The sequence below is a fragment of the Chelonia mydas genome, chromosome 14 (assembly GCF_015237465.2).
Source record: "Chelonia mydas isolate rCheMyd1 chromosome 14, rCheMyd1.pri.v2, whole genome shotgun sequence".
NCBI lineage: Eukaryota > Metazoa > Chordata > Testudines > Cheloniidae > Chelonia > Chelonia mydas.
The window spans coordinates 21,559,354-21,572,323 of NC_051254.2; the positions used below are offsets into that span (position 1 = coordinate 21,559,354).

Consider the following 12,970-nt stretch of genomic DNA (forward strand, 5'->3'; position numbering starts at 1 on the left):
TTCTCTTTGGGGTAAATCGGCTTAATGCGGTTTTCAGTGATGGGTCGAGAGCAACACCAAAGACAAGTCTGCAAGGAAGATCCCCACACAGAGCAAATAGGACTTTTTAAAGACATAATCTGTGGTACTCTCCTGAAATGTCGGTTCACAGACTACATTACACAATACTTCACTGGGAAACTTGGTCAAGGGTCTGCTCTGGTTAAGCTGCTACACTCTGGGTCAAATTCTGCTCTCCATTGCATCCATATAACCGGGCTCGGCTCAGGTCACTTGCACCCATTAACAAGAGCATCAGGAGAACCTGGAGAACTCTAGCAGATTAATCTTGAATTGAATTTTCAGCTGGCATTAGAAGGCAGCACTTACATGGATTTCCAGGGACGTGGGCCAATTTACACCAGCTGAGGATCTGCTCCCTCGTGCAAATTAATGAACTAACGGGATAGGAGACTCAATGCCAGCTCTCTGCCTCCATTCATATCCTACACTGGAGTTACTCCTAATTTAGAGTAGTGTGAACAAATCAAAATAAGGAGCTTAGGCATTTGCAGCTAGGTGGACAATTCTCCTTCTGGGTATTTACCTTTCCCTGCTAATTTGTCTCTTTTGCTTTGTCACCCTTAAGTAGCTAATTGAAAAGAAAACCTGTATTAATCTGCACTGGGACTATATTTCACAAGATGACATTGAGAATACCTGTTACCTTTTAAACACACTTAGATAAAAGCGAAACGAAAAAGATAAAAAGTAGTTCTGAAACACAGAAATGGCAAATCCATTCAATGAGAAGGCTATGAAACAGTGTTTATTTCTGCATCATGTGTTTCAAAGTAGATATGAATAGTGGAACTCTTATTAAGAATAGCAGACAGGTCAAATTGCAGGGCTCACCGTATTATGCAACCAAAACTCAAGTGCTACGTTTCTTTCCTGCTTCTCCCAATGCAAAGAAAATCCATCTGAAGCCTCAGTCTTAGGCAAGGGCAAAATTTTCTTTGCCAGTCTAGCGTGGCTTGCTGTCAAGTATTGTGCACCTATTCCACATGCACGGCTTCCACTGACCTCCCTGCTTTTCATGTGGGTTTTGTGTCACAGCAGTGTGATTAATCACTGCAAATTCATGGAGAGAATTTTCCTCCAAAAGACGACCTCTCCGGCAACTCAGAAGCACTGTCTAGTGGTCAGGGCAGGGGACCTAGGAACTCCAGATTTCTAATCCTGGCTCTGCTGCATGGCTCTGTCTCTCTCAAGGCTTGGCTGCACTGGGGTTTTTAGCCACCAGTGTAGGTACATTGCTGTAGCTGCACCATCACGAGCCATCTCCCTGAGTAAATGGTGACTTGCGTTGGCCTGGCTCCCATCTATGCAGATTATAGACTGGACACTCATCAGTGGATGTGGAACACTCACCACAGCAGCAGGAGGGGGCCTAAGAGTTTCTCTGCTTTCCTGGGAATTTAGGTTACTCTGAGCTAGGCCAGTCCCAGCAGCTAGGGACTGCTGGGGCCCAGGGGAGCACTGGACATACCACCTTTCCCCTTCCTCACGCCAGCAGCAGCAGGGAGCCACTACTATGGCTCTAGTTTATGCCATTCAAGGATCGCTCTACAAGGAGGAAGCCTTCCAAGGCTCAATGCAAGGTTGAGGGCCTGGTGTGCCAGTGGACCAATGCAGAGCAGTCAGTCCAGGATCAGAGACTGTATTGCTGTGAGGTATCCAAGTGTCATAAGAGCGTCTTCAGAACGGCCACGGAACCCAGGGGTGGACGTGTCACAGGTCCTGCTCTGTGCCCAATCCATAGAAGGGTAAGAGTTTCTTACAGGCCTGCAGCAAGTGAGCCTTGGCTCTTTTAGTTCAAGCTTAGCAGCTTATGCTTTTAGCTGTTCAGGTCCCTCTTCCAGTCCCTGATGTATGGACCAATATGGTGGTCATCATATCAGCAAACTGGAAAGTCCCTTTCCTCCCGTGGTGCTTAGTAACCATCTGCTTTGCAGTCTGCAAAGTTCCCATGGGATTATTTTCAAAAACCAATCCCTTCAGTTACTAAAGGATACCCACAAACCCAAGCAGTGACCAAGCCAGCCAACAAAGTCACAAAGTGGCAATTTGAGGAACAGAAAGAGGAAACAGGAAAAACATGTTATCGAACAATCCTGAAGCCAGTGGGGATGGGAGGGGCGGGGTTGTCCATTTAAAGGGTCCATCAAAAAATGTTTGAAAAACATAAAAATTGCAAGGTGGAAAAAATCTGCACATTCTTGTGAAAAATTCTGTTTTTTGCGGGGGGGGGGGGGGGGGGGAGGAATTTTTGACAAAAAAAAAAGTTTGAAAAATTCTGTCCAGCTCTACTTAAGAGCTTTAAAACTCATAGGGTCAAAAACCTCTGCTGGCATAACTCTAGACTATACTAGATTTACACTAGTACATAGGTACTGGAACTAGGGGTTCTGCCTGCCTGGCTTGAAGTGTTTTCCATTATATACAGGGTTTACTGTTTTGTTCAATGGCTCTCAGCCCCCACACTTTACAAATTGTTCCAGCGCCCCTGCCAGTTGAGAATCTGACCCATAACCTGTTAAATATACAATTCTGGGATTCAGTGCTGAATTCCTCAGATAAATCTGCTCCAGGAATGCCAGGCAGCTTAAATTAAGCAGCGATTGCAACATTTTTGAAATAATTCTCAGCCTCTTGAAAAATGACATTATCTAGCAAGCAAATGCTGCAAACAAAGCAATGAGCCCACAGACATGAAAGCCAAAGGAACGGGGCATCCCACACTGATTGTGATGCTTACTCGCCTCCGAACGTCCTTCCATAGTATTGCAACATGCCTGCCAGACTCGTATGCTCCGGAAAAAATTCCTGAAGTCATCATTCAGCTTCAACCGGGAGCCAACCCACCAGCTGCTGAAAGTTTACAAGTTCCAAATGAGGGAACTGTGGGCTAGTGGCTTGCACCTAAACACTAGGAATCAGGAGAACTAGATTCTGTTCCCAGATGTTTAACTTCGGGTCTGGTTGTGCCACCCACTGATTTCAAAGGCATGACTTCCATGGCACGGGAGGATGGGCTGAAATGTCAAAGGCTCAGCACCCGCCACTGGGACCGGATCTTCCAGTGAGCTCAGCTCCCAGGAAAGCACCTAAACAAAGACCATGTTCTCCAAAGCACCCACCATCTCCTGCTGGGAGACACATGGCTGGGCTTTCAGCACCCAACATTCTAAGCTCTTCTGAAAATTCCAGCCTCAACCACCACTCGGTGGAAGTTGGACAGAATTCAGCTTGTTTGATTTTGAGCAAGTTCCTTAGCCCCTCTTTGCCTCCATTTTCCCCATCTCTAAAATTTATGAAGCTCTGGGATCTATGAACAAACAATTATTATGATGTATTTGTAGCACCTGGACCAGGACCCACAGTGCTAGGTGAGGTACAAACACAGACTCCGCTCTGCAGAGTTTCCAGTCTAAGTATGAGCAGTATGCAATTGATGTGGAGCCCAATGAAGTCAATGGCAAAACTCCCATTGGACTTCCAAAATGCAAGATCAGGCCCTATTTTACTGCTAACAATTATGATAATGTTGTGGGAGGTGGTACATGAGTTTAGCAAAAGAGAGGGGGGAAATCTGCAAGTGATTACTCCACAATACAGACTTAACTCTTATGGTGGGTTGCCCCGGGGGGGAAGAAATCATCTCTACTAAAGGACTAAGTTCTGCCAAATTCTTCAGTAAGAATTTCATATCCACCCCCAAGGGCAGAATTTAGTGCCACATTATTAAATGTTGAGCAGTGTCTTTGACAGAGGCACAGAAAAAAGTTTTCCTAAAGCTTTTTAGGATACTGTGCAACAGGCATGGTGTATGTATTGAAAACACATTTCCATGAGTCTCCCCTGGACTCTTGTGGAACATACTTTGTATTGGCGGTGGGGGAGGGGGGAAATAAGCATACTTTTAGCTAATAGCATAGAAGATGGAAACAATATGCTGAAAAAATTGAAAATATATTGGGGGGGAGGGGTTAATGTGATTTATCCCCCCAAGAGAAAGCATTTAAAGTCTCTGATTCTCTTGGGGTGGGGGAAGGGGGGAATTGTCCAGCACCTAGGTTCCTGACCTGAGACCCAGGCTCACTTCCATGCTCCACCACAGACTTCTTGTACGACCCTGGGGCAAATCGCTTAGCGTCTCTGTGCTTAGCTTCCCATCTGTACGGTGGAAATAATACCACTGCCCTACCTCAAAAGCGGGATTGGGAGGATGAACACAGTAAAGCTGGTGAGGTGCTCAGAGACAATGGGAATGGGGGCAAGATTAGCTTACCTTAACTAGAAAATAAAAATATCACACAATATTTTCTCTATTGAAAAAACACAACAAAACAGATCAGCCTCAAGCAAAATGGAAAACAACTGCAAGAGAGAGACTGTGAGCTCTCTGGGGCAGGGACTGTCTTTTTGTTCTGTGTTTGCCCAGAAAACGGCACCATGGGCCCCTGGCCCATGACAGGGGATCCTTGGGGCTACCATTCTAAATAGTAATTTAGCTAATGCATAAAGCCCTTATCCTGCAAAGAGATGGATGTAGTCAGACCCCCTTTGCCCATGCAAAACCCCGCTGGCGTCCCAAGGGTTTTGCATGGCTCCAGCAGCCTGTAGTTCATGGCAGGACCAGAGTCTTCATGTAGGCAAACGCCAGGAGAGGAGCATTCAAATAAGGATGGAAGGTTGAATTTATGTGAATCTTCCTGGCTTGTGTTGGATTTAGGTTACAACTCCTCGAAGTAGTTCAGATTTCATTATTCTGCCGGCTCGCAAGAATGGAGGAGCTGGGCCTAAGCAGGAAAAGCACTACTGTACACGCATGCATCCTGCGATCCAAATATCCAACTAGCAGTGGCAGGTCAAATTTTTTACCGGCTGCTCAACTGTGTGCCTCGAATAGTAAAAATAAATCACTTGAAAGGATCTAAAAGGGTTCCACCCTCACTGGTTACAGGTGTGTAATTTATTCTGCTATCACCATCAGCATTCAGGTCTGATCACAAGTAGCTAAAGGGTTCCCCCTTTAAAAAAATACTCTTGCCCAAGGTAAGATTATCTTGTTATTTACTATATTCCCTACACTGCCCTATAGAAAATGTCAAGGATACTGTAAATACTGGGGTCAAGCTATTTAGCTATCCAAAGTAACAGGCACATTTTTATGGATGACAGTTTTTCTCCCTCTCTGCAAAAAAAGGGTGCCCATGTTCAGGGCGCAATTACTGCAGCCCTTATTTTAAGCACATGTTTTTGAGCATGCATGAGTGAATCTGAACCAGCCTACCTACGTTGCAGATAGCAGTATAAGGCCAATATTGCCAAATGCTGATTCAGGACATAACTATGGTAATTTACAGTGATGCAACAGAAGATTCCAGCTGGTTTCCACAGCTGGTCTGACTTGTGGCCACTAGGTGTTGCTGGAAGGCTGTGAAGAAGGCCTAAGCCACTCCACCAACACTGTGGAAATTTGAGCTTCTTCCCGAGATGAGAAACATGCTACTGCTTTAAGTACAGTTAAAATTAGAGGTAGGGCGAGCGCCTGCTTGTATCTCCCAACATGGGGTCTCCACGAGTATTTCATTACCAGCAGACTGGCTAGTTTGGAGTGTTTTAAACCTGATCTCCAGAAAACTCCTACTAGAAAATTACATCAGAGACTCACTTTCCTGCAGGGTAGAGAGTGATAAGAACTTGCTAAGTTACACAAAGGCTTCACTCTCTGCACATACCACCCGCAATGCTCTCCTTTTCCACATAGCAAATGTCCCCCACCAGCCCTGGCATCAGTGTTATGTTCAATCTAGTGGCTCAATCTTAAGATCCTTCCCCCTTCTTGGCATCTCAGGGGCAGCAGGTCACACTGTCACAGACCAGAGATGTGGTTCTACTCTCAATTACACTAGTGTAAATCAGGAGTGACTCCACTGAACTCACTGAGGATATGCTGGGATCAAACTGTTCCGAGAGGAAAGTCAAGATACAAATTCCTAAAGCTAGCAATGATAGTAATAAAACCCCATACCAATCACTCAACTAAAAATTGTCCAGATAATTGTACTTAGTTCTTATGTAGCACTTTTCATTAGTAGATCTCAAAGTGGCTTATAAAGGATGCCAGGATCATGATCCCATATATATGTCTGGAGTAATTCAGCGGAGTTGCTCTAGATTTATACTGAGCCCAGGGAACCATATTATATATGAGGGAGAAACTGAGACAGAGAGGTGACATGGCTGGATACAAGGTCATTCAGCATGCCAGTACTAGAATGCAAGTCCCCTGAGCCCCAGTCCAGTGTGCTATCCACTATACCACTCTGCCTCCCCTACATCACTTGGTAGTTCTGTACCCACAATGTACAGAGGCAACTCCTTGGCCTCACACAACGCGGACAAGCCAGCTGATCAAAGCGTGAGGCACTCCGCTACCCAAAGGTAGCTTTGGATCAGTGTGCTTTCCATGGGACTTCTACACATCTGAATCTGATCTCATTGACACCACTGTCACCCTGGCTGAAATCAAATGGGGTCACTAATGATTTACACTCATGTAAGGCAGAGCGGAACCTGGTCCCTACCTTCTACGCAGACTGTTTGTGCTCTGAAACTCGTAGGTCATAATTCTGAGCCGTTAATTCTTAAAGAAGAGCTCTGCTCCCACTGATTTCAATGGCAGGCTGGTCTGAAAAGTTGCTGGCAAGATATGGCTCCCTGTGCTCAGTATAAATCTAGAGCTACTCCGCTGAATGACTCCAGACATACATGAATGTAACTAAAAGTAAAATGTGATCGATACAAAAACCCTATTTTGCTCTTTACCCAATATACATGCTACAGAAATAACCACGCATATAAGGATAACTACAACAGCATGCGTTACTGTGGCTCAAGTTTTAATAGAAACTTTGGGAGTGTGACCCAGGCTCCATTCGCACAGGCTGATGTAGAGAGTGCTGGACTAGCCCACCCCAGCCAAGGAATGGGAAGCTCTTAGAATGGGAAGCTCTTACATGCTTAGCTTTCGCAAATCCACTGTGCTCAGGAAACTGCAGAGATGGGAGCATAGGTAGAGAGCAAGCATTGGTGTAACAGAGATGGAGCAGGGAACGTCTGCAATGGTCAACTGTCCTCGAACTCCTTCCACGCCCCTGGGATAAGTGATCATCTGGGGAACTAACTTGCACCATAACGGCGGGGAGTTGGGACCCATCCTGGGAGTAGCAGCTAACCACTGGCAGAGGGGAATGTTGGAGTTCTGTCCTGGTTGCTTAGCAATATGCACAGAGGCAGGTGGTATAAAAAGAAGTGACTGGCTACCCCAAGGACCCAGCAGGTGTTTTTCATAGAGCAAAACTGCTCTGCTCTGGCCCTTTAACACTTCATCCCCTTCAGCAAACAAGAGGCATGCCTAGAATAACTAGCGCACACTTGTCCCAGCAGTAGAAAGCCCCACTCCAAGGACTGCCCATGTTTGTTTATCTAGGTATTACCTAGTAAGAGTAATGGAGAGGAGCATATTGCAAAGAGGTCACATGGGGTCATCCCCCACTGCAGCTGTGGGCACTGTCAACATACCACAACTACAGAATGTAGCAAGGCCGGGGACAGGACCTGACCCATGGCTTCTCCCCAGCTAGTAATTCAATGGGCCAAATTCTGCTCTCAGTTACACAGACGTAAATCTGGAATGATTCTGCAGATCTCAATGACGTTACTCTGGGCTCACGCTGACATCACAGAGAGCAGGAATCTGATCCGCTGACTTCACCATGACTCACACGTGCACATCTGAGCCCAGAATCCGGCCACGTGGGCCTGATCCTTCATTGAACAGCATCTCATGCAGCCATGCACACCAGTGCAAAGTGGGTATCCTGCCCCACTTAGTCAGCACGGTGTAAATGACTGCACAAAGCTCTGTGCATCAGTGAATTAAGCCCTGGTGTTCTAGTGTGTGATGAGCTGCTGTACAGACAGAGGCCCTGCAAAACAGGTGAGATGTGCCCACTTCAGGTACAAGTAAGGAGCAATCCAGAAGAACCATTAATAGAATGGCAGCCTTTACATGAAATTAGTTAAATTCCTCTCCCTCAGTTCCACCCTGCTCTGTAGCTTTATTTAGGGCCTAATTCTTCCACCTCTATTCAGGTACTGTACTCCAAAAGCAGTACTGAGAAAACTGCCTGAGTAACAATGCTTAAAGAACCACTGACATGAGGGACAGAACCAAGCCCCTCGATTAATCATGCTTGACTTGTACCAGACAGAGCCTGCAGAGATTGTTCTGCAATACAGGTCTATTTGTAAAGGTGTGGGGGAGGAGTTAAAGGGATGAAAATCTCCATTGCTGAAGAAACAGACGAGATGTCAGAGCGCTCACCGTTCGTGGAGGACGTTACACACTGAAAGGAACTCTGGACCCCTAAAGTGCTGCAGTTCTGCCAAAGGTCTGCCGTACGCCCGTTAACGATGAGCCATTGCTGAAAGAGATGCACAAAACTGTGAGAGGCGGCAGCAAATGCCGGGGGGGAGGCAGAGCAGGGTTACCAAAGTAAAAGATAAGCTTGTGCTCAACTAAATGCGCTTGCAAAGGATCCGACATAATAGCGCATGTTCATTCTTGTTATATTTTGCATTCTTACAGTTGCTTTGGTTATTTCTGTTTCATGTCTTTATTTCAATGTGTGCACATGCATTACACACACACACACACTTCAATTGAGTTTTGGAAAAAAAAAAAAACACACTCTGCGTTGTTCTTTACCTGATTTAGACTCAGCTGCGTAAAAGAGAAGACTTTTGTGATTCTCTTTAAACATGCACCAAAGCTCTCAAATGCTTCACTTCTCTCTAGCATTTTCTTGGCAGCATGGAAAGCTACAGTAACTGTTTCATATGAATCCCAACCAGTTTAGAGATTATTTTAGAAGTAGTTTTTTCAGGTCGTAAAAAAAAAAACAAAGCTCTTTGAAAGCTAGTCTGGAAGTGACTAGCTCTGCATTAAAAAAACAACAACAAAACCCACAAACATGTCTGTCTAGATTGGCCATGTTAATTCTTTCAGAGGCCCTGTATTAATTAAGGTCTGGTATTGGAGGAATGAGGAGCACCCTTTAATTTCAAAAAATCTGGCCCTTAGTTTTATCTACATAGACAAATCTTACACATGGAACTGTGCAATGGATTCTGATCTACTCACATCCCCCATGTTCCCATATGAAGATCGATCACGGGGGCGGGGCGGGGGGGGAGGGGAGATAAAGTTTGTACTTACACTAACGATTGTTGAGACAAAGAGCAGCACCAGAACCGCAACATGCAGCACGATGATCCCCAGCAACAAAAGGAGCATTTTGGCTGAAGTTTTGGAAAGATCTGAAGGGGGGAAAAAGAGACACGCTTTTAAGTGATAGCAAAACCCCTTGCAGTCAGCCCTTGCATTTGTGTCTATGTGGGGTGTGTCCAGCATTTAGGGATAACTAGATCTGAAAGGGCAGCAGGGGTCGCTGCAGCAACAGAGAATAAGCACAGGGGCTCAAGTTTAATGAGGCTCAACAATTTGTATTAAATGCATTTTTTCTTTTGGCAAACAAATGCAGCTATTCGGAGGGGTCGGGGAGATTTTTAAAGCGCTAACTGGGGTTTACAATGCGAAAGGGACAGGCTCCCAGGGTTGGACAGAAATCCCTGGTGTGGCTCTACAGTACTAGACACAAATGTTGCAAGCCTGAGAAGGACAGAGCCAGCTTTGAGAAATGCCAGACATCGTCCAGCTTGGAAAAGGGCAGCTAACCTATCTAAGAGGGGTTTTCTTTGCGGTGCCCAGCGAAGGGCTGGGAATGTTCTAAAAAATCCGGTGAAAACACCAAGGAACCTTCAACTTCTACATTATTTTCCTTCCACCCTTTCTAACCTTCCACGCTTAAAGCGTTTTATGGTCCATAGTTTGATGGCTCAGGATACAGGGAGAAATGCAAATTCCATTACATTCCTCAAAATTTCCACTTGGCTCAGCCTGTCTTGGAAGTGTCATTAGCCAAAGATAAAATAAGGGTTTCTTTTTCCTGAAGCAGCATCACAACAATACGAAAGCCCAGGTTTCCAGCCAAAGATTTTATTTATATATAAACCCGCCACAACTAGTCCCTTGATCAAATATTTTTAGCTCAGAGGCTCAGGTAGGGGGAGGGGGCTGGAAACCGTTATTCCACAAAGCCACTATTCTCCACTTCACAGCCAACATTTAGACTCCACTAAAGTCAGGACCCCCTCGATGAGATCCATGCCCCAGCTCCAGCCACTGCGCTTCTCAAATAGCTGAGCAAGGCCAAGAGAGCTGGTGAAATAGCTCTGCGGAAAGAAAGGGAAATGACCACGCAGCGCATTGTGTGTGTGTGTATGTGTACACACACGTTCAGAGTCTTTCCATAGAGAAACCAACACAGCTACACCCCCACTGCAAGCAACAGTCCGTGCACACAGCCCATGGAAATCAACCAGGTTACAAAAATACAAAGCGGGTCTCGGGGACGACAAAAAACCCAGCTAACGTTCTTCAGTGGTTCAAACTGTTTCTAATTATAACAAAGTGAGGTCAGGTCTGAAGCAGGTTCATGGAATCCGTATAGGGGAGTGAATCTGCTTTAAAAAAAAAAAAAAGCAACACAACAGAACAAGCTAGGGGGTTTGGCACAGAGATTACTACAGAACAAGAGGGTGAAACTGCAGCGTAACCAAGCAGTAGGGGACCCACTGACAGGCAGAATCGCGGACGATGAAGGGGATTTATTTGCAGACAGAGGCAAGACAGCTACTGGGTGGGGGTCATGCGCTGCCACACTACTGGGATCGCCTCGTCTTCCCCCAAATCCTCCCCTCGCTTCCACGATTGAAAATAACCCGCTCCTGGGCGGTGCGGCTGCTACTTACTTCTCTGCAATAGTCACCCACCAAGCGGCGTCCCAGAGGCTCGACTGGCCCCAAAAGCTCAAACCGAAGCAAAGGAGCAAATCCAGCTGGTGGGTGCGGGTATGCGCCCCGCCCTTTGCCCACGGCAAACGGAGCCAGGGGGCTGGAGAGAGGGAGGCGAGGAGGGCAAAGCGCGAAGTTATAAAGTTTCTCCTTTAACGAGGAACAACGCCCAGGATTGCGTCTGTGCCGCAGGGTGTGTCCCTGGGTCAGGCAGAGGGAGCCCGGCCAGGCAGCGGAGCCGGCTATAAATAATCCCCCAGGAAAAAAAAAAGCAGCTCGGTCGCCGCAGGGAACTTTTACTCACACCCGTTTGGATCACGCCGGGCTCGGCACTTCCCCCCGCGCACGTCTCATCGGCCCACGTGGGGAAGAGGCGAGCCCACGGCTTGGGGGAGCCGCATGTCCCGGCAGCACCCCAGAGCGGCCGCACCCTACACGGCGGCGCTGGCAGGGTGGGGTCGGGGACCCCCCAGTGCAGGACACCCCGTCCCCGGAGGATCCGCTCGGCGGGCTGCTCCCGGCCCCCTTCGATTCGTGCGCGGAGGGCGGCGAGGCGGCTGCAGCCCTGCCTGGGGGCTGCAGGGGCATCCGTGCCACTGGCCTGGCGCTCCGCTTGCTTCCAACCGAGCCCCCACCCCAGCCTGCGGGCTCCTGGCAGGGCGGCGGCCGGGGGAGCAGGGGCCCCATTGCTCTCCGCCGAGGGGCAGGCGGCTGCAGCCGGGGAAATGCCCGCTCCGCCAGCCCCGGCGGGCACCGTGCAAGTGGCCGCCGCGCGCCCCGGGAAGGCGAAGGGCGCAGCATGGCTGGGGAGGGGGGGGCGCATGGGGTGAGCCCAGCTCCTCACCCCTCAGAACCTCGCTCCTCACCCCTCAGCGGTTGGGGGGGGGGGAAATACACGCCCCTCTATTCTCCTTAATCCTCTGGGAAACCAAACCATTCACCCTGCTCCTCAAACACTCCTCCACCCGCGGGATCCCCAAGCGCTTCACAAAGTCCTGAAAAGAGGCATCAGCCTAATTTAAATGCACCAGACTTTGCTTTTGCTGCCGCTGCTGCTTCCGTCTCTTGCCTCTTTGCTTTCTCCCGCGCTCACCCGCCTGGCTTTCTAATGGTCTTGCTGTGTTAGGCTCATCCAAATACAATCGCGCATGTTTGCCACTCGCTTATTTTCTTGTAAACGCGTGTCTCCAAATTGCATGGCGCTTTGGAGAGGAGTCACAGTGCAGGGAAGAGAAAGGCCAGTAGAAAGCGCCCCTCTCTTTGCTTGTCTGGTGGTGGGGGCTTTGCTGACAGAGCTGGGATTTCACCACCAGAGACTTACCAAGCTCCAAAGCGTGCAGCTCTTCCTGGCAATGGTAGCTCCTAGGAAGCCAGCCCAGCGTGCATTAAAGTTCCTCCAGCAGGGGCAGGATCCCAGAGGATGCTAAAAGCCACTCGTGGCGTGGGTCGAGTTGAAAGGGGGATCCCTGGCGGATCGGAGTCCTTCTCTGAAACCACAGATCTGGTGCATTCACTGTTTATTCATCCCCCAGTCCAACGCCCAGATATGTCACGGTGGCCTGAGAGAGCACAGCCTCTAGTATTTAAAGAGACAGCTCCTATCCTTATCTCCTCCCCAGAACACAGCCGGCACGCAGGGGCTATTTAGGGGGCGCTGGAGATTAAATGGAAAGGAGTGACTGAGAGACCTCCGTCCCAGTTAAAAGGCTTATTCAAAGCCCTGGATGCTAGAACAATAAATAGCGATCTCTTTCTGGAAGCTGTCATTCAAGAAGTTGGCAAAACAGCTAAATGTTTCCAGGCCTGAAGGGAGAGGGAAGAGGCCAGACAGCGCTGCTCGGGGGTTAGGGTCAGATCTTCAGCTGGTGGAAATTGGTGCAGCTCTATTAATTCTGAGGACTGGCCTATTGGGTATTGTTTGCTTAACAAGGGGCCTTTTCTA

General features: G+C 48.0%; 1 protein-coding gene across 2 annotated transcripts in view; it reads right to left on the reverse strand.

Annotated features, from left to right (window-relative positions):
* The window catches only part of PMP22 (peripheral myelin protein 22), a 32,297-nt gene extending 19,554 nt beyond the window's left edge, over positions 1 to 12,743 (reverse strand). The window contains exons 1-3 of one of the 2 annotated variants that reach the window (XM_007072500.4): positions 12,350 to 12,743; positions 9,332 to 9,432; positions 8,438 to 8,537 (exon numbers count right to left, since the gene is read on the reverse strand). In XM_007072500.4, coding sequence (XP_007072562.1) covers positions 8,438 to 8,537; positions 9,332 to 9,409 — 178 coding nt within the window. In that variant the 5' untranslated portion in view covers positions 9,410 to 9,432; positions 12,350 to 12,743. Of the gene's footprint in view, positions 1 to 8,437; positions 8,538 to 9,331; positions 9,433 to 10,986 lie in introns of both variants that reach the window. The other variant, XM_037914193.2, reaches the window with a different exon arrangement.
* Between the last annotated feature and the right edge of the window lie 227 nt (positions 12,744 to 12,970).